General features: G+C 34.3%; 1 protein-coding gene across 1 annotated transcript in view; it reads left to right on the top strand.

Annotated features, from left to right (window-relative positions):
• Ac76E (adenylate cyclase type 2 Ac76E) overlaps positions 1 to 13,363 on the top strand; it is a 618,104-nt gene that overhangs the window by 149,864 nt on the left and 454,877 nt on the right. The window contains exons 3-4 of the mRNA XM_085825247.1: positions 4,177 to 4,530; positions 12,448 to 12,597. Of these exons, the coding sequence (XP_085681373.1) occupies positions 4,177 to 4,530; positions 12,448 to 12,597 (504 nt within the window). The remainder of the gene's footprint in view (positions 1 to 4,176; positions 4,531 to 12,447; positions 12,598 to 13,363) is intronic.

Below are 13,363 nucleotides of genomic sequence, written 5' to 3'. Positions count from 1 at the left end.
CGTCAGATATCTTAATGTTAATACCACTGTGTATTCTTACTGAAATGTAGGTTTCTTTTAAAGAAATAATAGTGATAGTTACTAGTATTTTAACTGTTTCTTACTTTTCATTTGTTATGCTCTTACTTTAACCGCTTTTCCGGATATTAAATGACTCTCATTAATGTTCACCTCTCCATTTTCGGATAATAAAATTAGATAAAAAACTGCGAAATATTCACGTGGAAATACGACAATCTATGCCGCGAAATGTAGGAAAGGTCGAATCTATAAAGGGAGCAAAATATTAAATGTGCTTTGTCGTGTGTCAAGCGTGAGCAATCTAATATCATGAGAAAAACAAGGTTAGGTTGTTTCGCACGCTGATGTCCTTCACTTACAGAATTTTAAGAAACCAATCACAAAGATAATATGAAGGAAGTTGCTTTTGGGCAGATTAGGAGTCACTGTCATCACACAAGAGAAAACTTGTAGCAAGGTCAGTAGACAAACCAATTTACCCTCTTCCCAGATCTAACATCACTGACTTAAAGAAGTGATAGAAAGGAAGACAAAATATGAGTAAGAAAGAAGTTGCATTTTAGCAGACATACTATAAGGTATTTCTCCCACTTCCCTAGAGTGCCTTCGTGGTGTAATGGTTCTGCATGCTGGGCCGGTATTCCAGAGGTCCGGGTTCGATTCCCAGCGAAAGTGATCGCTATTTTTTCATCTTGCCTGCTTCCAAAAAATGCCTAATGTCTCTAAAATACGAGTCAGTGACGTCATACAAGAGCAAACCTTTTAGTATATTAATCTTGGAGCAACCCATAGGCCTTGTTAGGGCAAGTTTGTAGAAAGAGAACTGGTTAAGTAAAATTTATTTTATTGGGGATAATCAGTTGCAGGTTGTTTTTTCGGCCAGGGACTGCAATAAGGAGCGGATACATGTGATCTGACCGGCGCGGGCAATTTTCATAAGTGGGCCGGCACTTTTTTGCATGCTGACTGTTGTTCGGCAAGGTAAAAAGATGACCAGCTTTATGAGTTCAGTGTATATTACCGAAAAAGCACCCGTCATCAATATTCGAGGATGCTCATGTGAAAATCTAAAGTGGATAGTCGCTGTCTTGCATAAAGATGCATGTATCTTTAGTGAGATGACGGGCTAAAACCAGCGGCGCTTTATGAAATTTCGCAAATTCCAAATAAACACCCTTGCCTCGGTATGTAGCTTAGTGGTCATAGAATAAAAAATAGTTCTCTTGAACCTAGTTATTTACAAACTATGAATCGGTGCGCAGATATGTTTACCTAAGTAATTGTTGCTTTGCCACAGTTTATTGATCTATGGCAAGTCAGCTGTTTCAATATATGATCTAGCATGTTGAAATGAGTATCTACAGATGGAAGGGAGAAGAATCACGATGTGAACAAATACGTTCAAAGGGTTTGCATTCCACTAGCTATATTAACCCATTTTATCCCACTATACTATTTCAAGGACAGCTGAAAAATAGCATGCAGAAATCAGTATTTGCTTGGTGCGAGCATTTTGCCAGTTGGAATATGTAGGGATATGTATTGGCATCTGCTAGCGTAAGTTATGTGTCTCGCCCCTCCTCCTTCTTCTGGACATTTTGATTATTCATCGCATTAGTAGGCGTGGTTTGTATCATCTTTTTTGTGGTTGCAGAATTCGTTTTCAGGTTTCTTTTGGCACTCGGCTGGGCATTTTGTATGTGAAAGTACTCTTTCCTTATAATCCTGGTAGTTAATGAAAGCTATATTGTTATTAGGTAAGTTTTAGCGCAATGTTTTTTAACTGTCCTCTAAATAGGACAATGGGATGATAAGTATGGAATTGACGCGTTCTTTCTCTCTTTATAAATAAGAGTAAAAAAAAATGTAGTGTTTCCCCCCTGCTGAGTTATGTCAGTGCAAAGGTTTCTGAAGTTAGAGGTTAGAGTTAGTTAGTTAGAGGTTAGTTAAGTTAAAGGAAGCATTAGAACAATTCAATAGTTTAGATTCAGATGAGAACGACGTTGAAATTGCTGTGTTACCACCAGATGCCAGTGAACTAACTGACGAAGATGAAGGGGATAAGAATGAAGTAAGTACTGGTGAGATAATTGTAAACGATGTTCTTGGATCTCTGGAGTTTATAACTGGAGATAGTTTCCAGCTTAAACCGTCCACAAGTTCCAGTGTTTCTACAACAAAGAGTAGAAAAAAAGCTAAAAGACACCAGTCATCTTGGATAAAGTATAACTCACCACAATATACAAAATGGAAAACACAGGATGAATCAATTGCAAGTGACTTGCTCAAGCAGTCGGAAACCGCATTGAAAGATAAAACTCCATCAGAGCTTTTTGAGCAGTTTTATTCCAGCGAAGTCTACGATCTCATTATAAAAGAAACTGTGCGATATACAACAGATGTAAAAAATGAACACAATTTCTAGACGACTGCTAACGAAATACGTGTTTTTATCGGAAATTTGCTTCTAACTGGTTATCATTCAGGTACCTGCGAACGTGACTACTGGTCACATGCTGAAGACCTCGGCATTACCCTGGTGAAAAATGCCATGTCACGAAACTGCTTCCAAAAGTTGAAATCTTATTTACACTTTGTAGACAATGGAACTGTCAGTCAGCATGCCCAGGATCAATCCTTCAAAGTAAAACCTTTGTTTGCCGTACTCAGTAATAATTTTATGAAATTTGGACACTTCTCTGCAAATCTAAGCATTGATGAAATGATCGTCATGTATTACGGTAGGAACAGTCTGAAACAGTTAATCCGAGGAAAGCCTATACGTTTTGGATATAAACTTTGGGCTTTCTGTGGGAACGAGGGATAGTGTTACAATTTTTCTCTCTATTGCGGTAAAGAATCCGATGCAATAAATGATACTTCTCTTGGTACTCGAGTTGTGATGAAACTAACAGAGAATATTGTGAATCCTTCAAACTACACTTTATATTTTGATAACTTTTTTACTAGCATTGATCTTTTGAAAAGTCTTGGTGAACAGGGTTTTCGAGCTACAGGAACCATACGAGAAAATAGGATAAACCACGAGTGTCCTTTAGAAGAATCTAAGTCTATGCGGAAGAAAGAAAGAGGCACGTCTGATTTTGCATTTGATGAGAAATCTGAGATTTTCCTGGTGCGATGGAATGATAATAGTATTGTCATTGTTGCTACAAATTTCAGCACTTTAGAACCATTCTTTGATGTGAAGAGGCGAGTGAGAGGACACAAAGATAAAGCTAACGTGAAGATGCCAAATGTGATTAATTCTTACAACAAACATATGGGCGTGTGCATCACAACGACTGGTTAGCTGGACTTTATTCCATTAAAATTCGTGGAAAAGTGGTACTGGCCACTTTTTATACGTTCTCTGGATATGGCTATGGTAAACGCCTGGATAATTCACAAAACTCTGAACAAAAATGAAGCTCTAAACTTGAAGGAGTTCCGAAGAGCTGTAACAACAGTTTATCTAAAAAAAAAAACTGTGAACTGTGATAAGAACAAAAGGTAGACGAAGGATCTGGACTGTACCTTCTGATGCAAAGGAAGACTCCATAAAGATAGTGTTGGTATTTTTTTACTAAAGCGAGAAAAACAGCGTCGTTGTCAAAGAGAGGGCTCCAAAGGAAAACCAAAAACATACTGTGGAAAATGTGACAAAAGAATTTATCAGGCTTGCTTTAAACCTTTCCACCAAGATTAGAGTGAAACTCATCTGAAAAGTGAACTATTTTGTAAATAAGAAAGTATTAGTCAAATAAAGTAAAATTTGTACAAGGAAATCACTTTTCATCATTGAAAAAAACACTAAAAACATTGTAAGTGCAAATTTTATCCCCTTTATCCCAGTGTCCTATTTAGAGGACGGGCCAGATTTCTTGTATAAAATACAAAACGTTTTCTAATTTTGTTATATTTAGTTTGTTTAGGTTTAATTAACCTTAGAAAATATCAATCTTTTCAAATTTGAACAAAATAAAGAAATTGGAATAAAATGGGTTAAGTTTCAAGATGGAATAAGTATGTAAAACCAAGTAATTATTATTATAATTTTGTCTCTCTGTATATTTGGTTCTTTATAAGTAACTTTTGTTATCATATGCAGCAAGAATTTATTGTAGTCAAAGCATTTGTAACAATCTTTTTCAGGATATATGGGGCGACCACGTACGAATTTTCACTGTTTCTGCTGTCTTAGGCATTTTGGTGCTCTTGTTTGTCTGCATGGTGCCTCTGGAGCGTTTCTTCGCCCATTGCTCCTGGTTGGTGTCGGCCGGCGTCTGGCTTTGCCTTCTGGCCGTACTTGTCGTCTGCTCATATAGCCGGACTCATCGACGAACGACAGACAATGCTCTCTTCGTGTACTTTGCCGTCTTCGTGTCTCACACCATGTTATCACTGCCTTTGCTCGTTGCTTGTGTCATAGCTGTGTTGACCGCCTTATCACAGGTGGCGCTAGAAGGAGTGCTTGCCAATACCGACACCGAAAACCTCCCTAAACAGGTATGTATCATTTTATGAAAAAATCTGATATGGACACCGCATGACTTCTTTGTATGACTTCTTATATTATATGCATTTTTTGCCTTGCTTCATTTAAACTTGTTTTCTCGAATTATTCGAACTAAATGATTTAATACCTCAAGGCAAATTGAAAATGACATCAAAAATTCCAAATTTCGAAATTACATATCCCGGTCAATTTTTGTTGTGCGGGAGTCAAACATCTTATAATTTTATTTTTTCATAACGAGTATAAAATTTACCCAAATATAAATAAAGGAACCGGGAGACAGCATAAAAGTTAGATTTTGTTATTTATCAAAAATTAGTTTTTTTTTTTTTTAATTTGACATTGCCAAAACGTGAATATTTTCATCGTCTGAATCATTTCTGTAACTGAAAATATATGACTACTATCAACAATTTCGAATATAAAAGGCTTGGTTAGGAGTTTTAAACCGGATAAGGGGAGTAGGTATATAAAAGGAGGTACACACTACGTGTTATAGCTATTCATTATTCTATAAGTAATGGCTCTTGGTTTATGCGAAGTACATGCGTACGTACAGACTTCACGAAAAATCCATTTTGATATCTTTTTACAATCAATTTTTGATTGATATATATATTAAGATTAATTAATTAATTAATTTCACAACATTATAATGTAATGAACTGGCTTCTTATAATTCAAGCGCTTGAAATTAGTTCTAATGATACAGAATTTATAGCTTATGTATAGGGTTCTGCTATGTTTAGAAGCTTCTCTGAATGTCGTGCAGACTATACTATAGACTAAAAAGAAAGTTATAATGTTAGTCTGAAACAAATGATCTGATCGTAAGAAGATTAAAATAATCTTTATATTAACTCTTAAATGAAACAGAAAGCAATACTTATGGCTACAGCCGAACCTCCGCTATTTGCGGATATTTAACATAACATAAGGTGAAGTTAGTTTCAATGCAGATTACGTAGTCTGAGACTACACGTAAAACAGACTACTCAAACTAGCTCAAGATCCTTAACAGCTTGTATTTTAAATGTTGGCTAACAAAATAATAAAGCTGCAATAATTTTGACAGAGCTGAAAATTGTATTAACTGCAAGACGAGGCCAGAAGGTCTAAACTTTAAAAACTCAAACGCTCGGCTTAAGTATACAACAACTAATTTGCATGTTGGTGAGGGCTAAGGAAACAAGAAGTTAAACTTCAAATCATAATAATTAGTTAATTAATATATAATCCTACATTTTAAGAAAAAACTACGCCCTTTTAAACTGAGCTTTTCCAAATTAGCATGATTAAGCGGTATTGATCCCACTACAGCAGCGAAAGTGACGTTTAAATTAACGGGACCGGAAGTGCCACCATTTGAGCGATTTCGAAGTAGAAGCATTTGTTTTGAAAGTGGAAGTACGAGAGCATGGAGAAGATTTTAAAAATTAGATTCTTTGGTGACGACAAGTTCAACGTGCTTTTTTTTAATCCGTCATCTTGAATCGGTTGGAGTTGGAGAGTAAATATAGAAGTTCTTATAAACTGAATATACCAGGAAATTATTTTCAGAGTTTAATTTTTATTTACGGCAACAACGATTTTTCTTAATTTTTCATTTTTTCTTGTGGCAACGACGATGGTTATACTTTTTTTTTTCATATTGTAGGCTGTATAACACGTTATGACGTTGTTGACGTTTGCAGAGATACGTCACGAAGGAGTCGATATTATTGAAACACTGGTTCTTTATTGGCTCTAGGATAGCTAGTACGACTCGCATGGAATGCTGAGCGCTCCGTTATTTAACTTATAATGTTTCGAACTGAAGTGAATTGAAATTGAGGTTCGGCAACAACAAATCTTCTTGTGGCAACGACGATGGTTCTACTTTTTTTTCATATTATATGCTTTATAACACGTTATGACGTTGTTGTTGACGTATGCAGAGATACGTCATGAAGGAGTTGTTTTTATTGAAACATTGGTTCATTATGGGCTCTAGGTTAGCTAATACTAATGCAATATTTAAGGTTCCGTTATTTAACTTATAATGTTATGAACTGAAGTGAATTGAAGCTGAGGGAAAGTGACATCAGCTTCTAGAATGTATGAAAATTAAAGTTAGTCTTTTATTTGTGAATGTGAAAGAACGTTTGGTTGTTGTGTCTGTCCTTGTATGTATTTCATGTGCTTCAAAAAAAGTGTTTTTACGTTTTTCGGAATTAATTCGTCTTCTTGGATTCTACGAAACACCCTGCATCGCGTAGATGCAAACCCATGAAATAAATTTGGGCTTTTCGTTGTTGTTTGCTGTTGTAACTAATCTCGCTTGTCTGATATCTGAACAAGCCTACGAAATTCATCGTGGCAAGGAGGCATGATTGCACCTGTAGTTGGCAAGAGCCCTTGGTTCCATTAAGGTGACAGTACGACTTAGCTCAGTTCCACCCTCAATTCTGAAGAAGCTCCCGACGGGCAGACGGGTCCGAGGCTCTCCGAACCCTTTTCACCTACCACTAACCTTTCGACAGGACTTCCAGTTCGTTGCAAATGTAGAGTGACCCATACCGTACAGGCACTAGACATTTACAAACATCCATGCTGTGATGATTTAATGAATACCACGCATGCGCACTTTAGTTCGGCGCGGATTTTCGCCTCTCTCTCACGTGACCTAGAGTCGAGATTATAGAACAAGAATAGAGTGTCACAATAATACTAATTTTATGTAAACTACATTTTTTTGGTTTGTGTTTTAATAAAGTGTTCGTCCTAATCGTACGTATGCTATATGGAAATATCCCCAACCAAGTCACGTAAAATATATCTAGAACCCATCTCACGACGAATATACGACAAATGCCTTCTTCAGGATTCGAACCTGGGCTATTCGGTGCGGCAATCAGAGTCACTAATCCCTATCCTGGTTGGGCGGCTCGGCTTTTCATTTCAACATATGAAAAACGGACGAAGCAAGAAAGCATTTCAAGTAGTAACGGAAATACCTTTTTTTTTCCCCTTAATATCATGTGTATATACATGGACTTTTGTGTCGTTCGAAATCCATGTGATGCTTCCGCACAGGTTTTTTTAATAACCGAAGAATCAATTACACCAGCGTCATGAATGAGTAACACAAAGCGATATTCATTCATCATTCTTGCAGTATGCATTGATTTTTTTTTATTTGTAAAGAAACAAGCTTTTTTTTTTTTTTTTATTCTGATTTCAAAAGAGCTCTGTGAAAGAACTTTTGCTTTTTCTCCGAAACCCAGGCATATTAAATCCGATACCCTCGATATATGCGTAAAAGAAGATGTATGAATAGAACTGACGATAAGATTTGAAATCTAAAGATATATCGATTCATGTCTGAAGAGTTTTTTGAAAGGCTCGAACATATCGATGAATCGATAATGTATTTTTTATTTTATTTATTTATTTTTAGTTTTTATTTTTCTAAATTAAAGTTTATTTTTTTCCTGAGAACATAGCTCTAGTCGTAAGAAATTAGGTAAATAAAAGCTCATGGAAGTATGATGTAATAATTTTGGCATTCAATAGCAGATTTTAAAGGGGAGAAATTTTAGAAATCATATAATAACCGTACTTGCTTTTAATAAGCTTATGATAACCTTTGTAACAGTAAAAGACAGCAGAAATTAAGGGAAAATTTGAATAGCCTCAATCAAAACATTAAATATAATTTTAACAAAAATTTCACTTCGAAAATTTTAAATAATATTTTTAATAATAATAAACCTGAAATGATTCAGATTTAAAGTCGCACCAGAGGGTTTGTTAAAGCTATTTTATGCTCTGGCTGAACTTGCAGTTTGCTACCCTGCTTTTGGACTCAATCCTGCTAAAATAACATTTTCTTGTCTTTTTAACTTCATCGTTAAACATCCCTTTCTTTGCACTTATGCCAGATAAATTCATTAGCAATTTCATAAAAGTTATAACGGTAAGTACATATCTGTAGAATTCCCGATACAGTGCTGCCATACATTTATATATTTTTTTCAGTCATTTCTCAGTTCATCGTATTAATGTTTGATTTTCTTAACAAAACGGCCTATAAAATTTTTACTTGTTTTTTTAACTTAACAATTATTACTAAGCAATGCCTACGATTAAAACTGTAGGAAAAAATCACAAAATATTTAAGAATAGGCTAACTTTGGATTGCCTATTCTTAAATATTTTGTGATTTACCAATTTTTTAACATTTTTTACATTTTTGTGAATACCAATTTTTTTTAACAAGTTGTGATATTTCTTTAAAAATAATACATGGCGATAACACAGAGGCGGTAACTGAAAAGTGATTTGGAGAACTAAAAGCTAAATATCTTATCTTTTTCCTACTGGCAACAGTTGCGTGCGCTGGAAATAAAACTGTTTTATTCTGTACAGTGTTGCCACTGCTCGCTTTCAAATCATTCAGTGTATTAATTAATTATTCATTAAAGTTTAACAAAATATGAAATAAATAAAAACAATTTCGAAATTCATATCCCGGGCTTCCATCTGCACATGTTCGGGTGGAGGACCACATTTTTCAAAACTGGATGGTTCGAGGTAGTGTTGTTTTTCACTGTGCGAGTAACATACATACATATATAACATATAGATTCTTCATAATTTATTTTACTAAAAAATAATACAGGGTAATAATATTTGGTATCAATAATCTGAAAACTGATATAGCCGTTTATAGTGAACCAACGCAAAATTCCATTTCGTGACTAAGCTTCTTTTGAGCTAAAAATGTATGCCAGCATTTAACATACTATCGGGATTTTTATGAACATGCGTTTTTAGTCCAAAGTGTCAATTTGCCCAGGAGGACTATTAATTTCGTTTTGGCATTTTGCGTCGATTCACTATAAACGTTAATTCACTTTTCAGATAGTTGCCACCAAATATTATCGCCCTGTGTTATATTTAAAGAAATTAAATAACGAAGAATCTGCTTAAAAGTATGTATGTTTCTCGCACTGTGATAAAACAGCGGTACCTAGAGCCATCAAATTTCGAATAACGTAACCTTCTACCGAATACGGACATGTGGAAGCCCTAATTTTGAATTTGAAATTTGTTTTATTATATATTTCATATTTTGTAACCCCTTAACAAATTTTTGATTAACAAACTCAACGATTTTTAAGCGAGCAAATGGCAACATTGTACGAAAAAAAAAGTTTTTATCTCCAGCGCGCGAGACTGTGTATCGAAAAGTCTAAAGATATTCTCATTTTAAAATTATTTTGCGATATTGCCGGTGAATTAAATTTTATCGTTAAAGTGCAAAGAACATGATATTTAATAAATAAAGGTAACATATAAAACGTTAGAAAACGCCCCTTTGGGCGCAATGCAAAATCTGAAATTTATTTTATTTTTTATTATTATTATTTTTTTATTTAAAAAAATTTTTTTAAAGTAATTTTTAATTTTGCTGTTGTTTTTTATTTGGCGTGAGGTCGAAGAAAGTGCTGTTCCATAGTTAAAGTTAAAAAGACAAAAGCGTTCAGAATAATAAGACAAAAAAGAAAGTTGTGTAGAAAAGTGGGAAAACAAGTGTATGGCAATACTTAATACTCAATTGAGAATTCTAAATACATAAGCTTCTTAAGTAATTTCTGATTGTGCTTTTCTGTGGCGTAAGCATGAAGTAAATAATATTCTATAAATAAAGTTAAAATGACAAAATGTTAAGAATTTAAACACAGAAAAATTGTGTTATTGATCATGATAAGAAAGCTGAATATTGATATCATGAACTGAAAAAGACTGAAAAGTATGTATGCATACACTGCTTATAAATGTTTGTGATTTTGCTGTTGAAATGTATGAAGCGCAATTGCGGAAAAGTAATGTTTAATAATAAAGTTTTAAAAAGACAAAAAAAAAAAATTTCTTAGGTTGCCTTGTTGTTGATGAAGAGGAACTGAGTAAAGACTGAAAAAAATAGAAAAGTCTACTGCAACATTTAACAATCTCTCGGGAATTCCAAAAACACGCTGCTTTTAAAAATTTTGTAATTTTACTATTAATTTTTTTTGTATGTGCAACGAAAAGTGATACTCGCTAATGGTGATGAAAAGAAAATGAATAAAGACGTTGTGCTAGCGGGATTTAGTCCAATATTAGCTTAGTGAACTGCGAATTTAGCTGAAACATGGAAAGCTTTAACAAAATTCCTGGTGCAACGCCAAAATTGGTGCAACGGCTTTCAAATATATATATAAAAACTATATGTTTAAAAATTACAAATTAAGATTATAAATTACTAAAGTCGTGCGGTATGCTGCGAATTTAATTAAATAATCAAGAAATACTAACCAAACCAAAATCTTAATCAAAAGAGAGTCTAAAAAAGGGTTATGCTCTTTTTAGTTTTCTTCGTTTTAAGATCACATTGTAGTGGATTATATCTTGATGTTTACTTATTTTTTAAAATTTAAAGCAATACTTTATTAAACTTTCACCGAAGTTTAATTTAACAATTTTAATTTAATAAATGTTTTATTCGGCACTTTCATATGAACTTTTTCTTTTGAATAATTTAAAGAGTTCATCCAGATATAATTCAGATACGTGGCTCTTACGAAAATTCTCCGGCTGGTCTTTGAGGAAGACCAAGAAATCTTTAATTTTGATATTAATTTATTTTGTTATTTAAATATATAGTTTTATCGAATTGTTTTTGTTTGAGTTGTATTAGACAGTTGGACCCCATTTTTTATTTAATTTTTGAGTCAATTATTATTTATTGATTATAAATATATATATGTATGTATGTATGTGAGTGTGTGTAACAGATTAGAGATGTAGCTTTAATGGATTGGAGGTGGTTTACTGCGTAAATAGTAGGATGACGCAGAGAGACACAGCTGTAGAGTTAACATACCTTTATAACTGGACAGCACAATTCCTTAGAATCATAAACTGATTCACACATCATCATGAGTGCAATGTGCACCCTATCTTCATAACGCTCTTTGAAATTTACATCTTAAGACACACAACGTATGATACATAGAGAAGTTTGGTTTATTTAATTATGGAAACCACTCGAGAGCTATATACCTTTGAGGAAGGATGCCTTTGTGGAAGATCTTCTAAGCGAAACATGCTCGCGTATATGCTGCACATGGGAGAAACAGGAAAACGCTCATGCAGCCATCCCGTTTGCTAGGATTCGAAATCCGGACAGAAATACTAATACTCAGCGACTGTACCACTCGGCCGCTAGAGGGCGGTAGAGAAAGAGAAGAACGATAGTATTTCAGCTCGCAGCAAGCAAAACTGAAGAGTGAGCATTCAGTAGAAACGTTTGAAAATCAAAAGTTTTCGGTTCTTTAATATAAATCTCGATTTTTGATTGGATCAGGGTATGATTCAGATTGATTTTGAAATGACGCAACTTGATTGATATGTTGAAATTCTTATTATTTTTAGGATGGAAAGAGGAAGTACCCAAATTAAAATGAAGAATAAAACTGATATATCAAAACTGAAATTAGAAAATTGCTTTCACATTTCATAGCTTACATACACACACACACACACACACACACACACACACACACACATATATATATATTTCTTCCTTCTACTTCTATGGTATAGAATGGATTTGTTTCTTGAGGATGAATTACTTGGTACTCCGTGTTTTCGAAAGCATAGAGTTTTTATACCATTTTAATCTAAGGATGAATAATGTCTTCTAATGAAATTATAATTCCAAAACGTTAATAACTAGATTATGAGTTTACCACGTTTTCAATATTATTAATATTCACTTGTATATATATATCCTTAGTACCCATGTCTTTTATATTTGCTTTCATTGTGCAGAATATGAAAGATGATGGAAACTTTTTTTTTTTTTTTTTTTCCTGCAGGTCGCAGCGTGCGGTTTGTTTCTGGCAAGCGGCACTCTGATTGGCTACTTTCATCGACGTATGACAGATGCATCGCACGATAAGACGTTTGCGGGTACGCGCTTCTTCATTGAGTCCAGAATCAAGCTGGAATATGAAAAAGAACAGCAGGTAAGGATGATGATATGAATACTAATGATTTTTAATGGATGACTACTAATGAACAACTTCTGCTTCCGTGAGTCTACTTCCGTGAAGAATTAATAGTTACACTTATCAATTGTATAGAATGTCGAAAACTGGTGGGCAATATATGAAACTGTAATATTTTGCATATATATAATATTTTGCATAATATATATAAGCCTGTAATGTATGAAATACATGTTTGATTCGTTTCGAATATCCATACACTTAATACATTTATAGAGACATTGGGTAATTTGGAAGCAGGAAAGATGAAAAATGAGTAACGCCTTCGCCGGGAATCCAACCACGGACCTCTGGAATACGCGCCCAGGGTGCAGACCACCACACCACGAAGGCATGCCAAGAAGGCGGGAGAAATACCTTATATGTCCATTCACAATAGTACATTTAATACATTCATTTCACATTACCACGCATTTCGTACAGTATCTTACAGGTTACAGGTTACGGAGGACGGGAACGCCTTGTGTCTAACATAGGTAAACAGGCATATGTCACACGCCCTTCCCTATCTAGCGGCAACAACTCCCTGGAGTCAAAAGAGGCTGCGTTGGGAGTTTATTGAGACATGAAAAAGGTTATACATGGCCAAACAAGGGCGCTCGTGTTTTGTTTTACATATATTTACAGATTTCGAGAGACTTTGACTTTACAGAAAAGGCAAGGAAACAAAAATGTTGCAGAATAAAATGAAAAAAAAAAAAAAAAAAAAAAAAAAAAAAAAAAA

Source organism: Stegodyphus dumicola, chromosome 10, assembly GCF_044657685.1.
Source record: "Stegodyphus dumicola isolate Sdum_Otavi_A_Nest chromosome 10, ASM4465768v1".
Taxonomy (NCBI): domain Eukaryota; kingdom Metazoa; phylum Arthropoda; class Arachnida; order Araneae; family Eresidae; genus Stegodyphus; species Stegodyphus dumicola.
The sequence above is the reverse complement of the archived record's forward strand: the minus strand, read 5'-3'. Positions and strand labels throughout refer to the sequence as shown.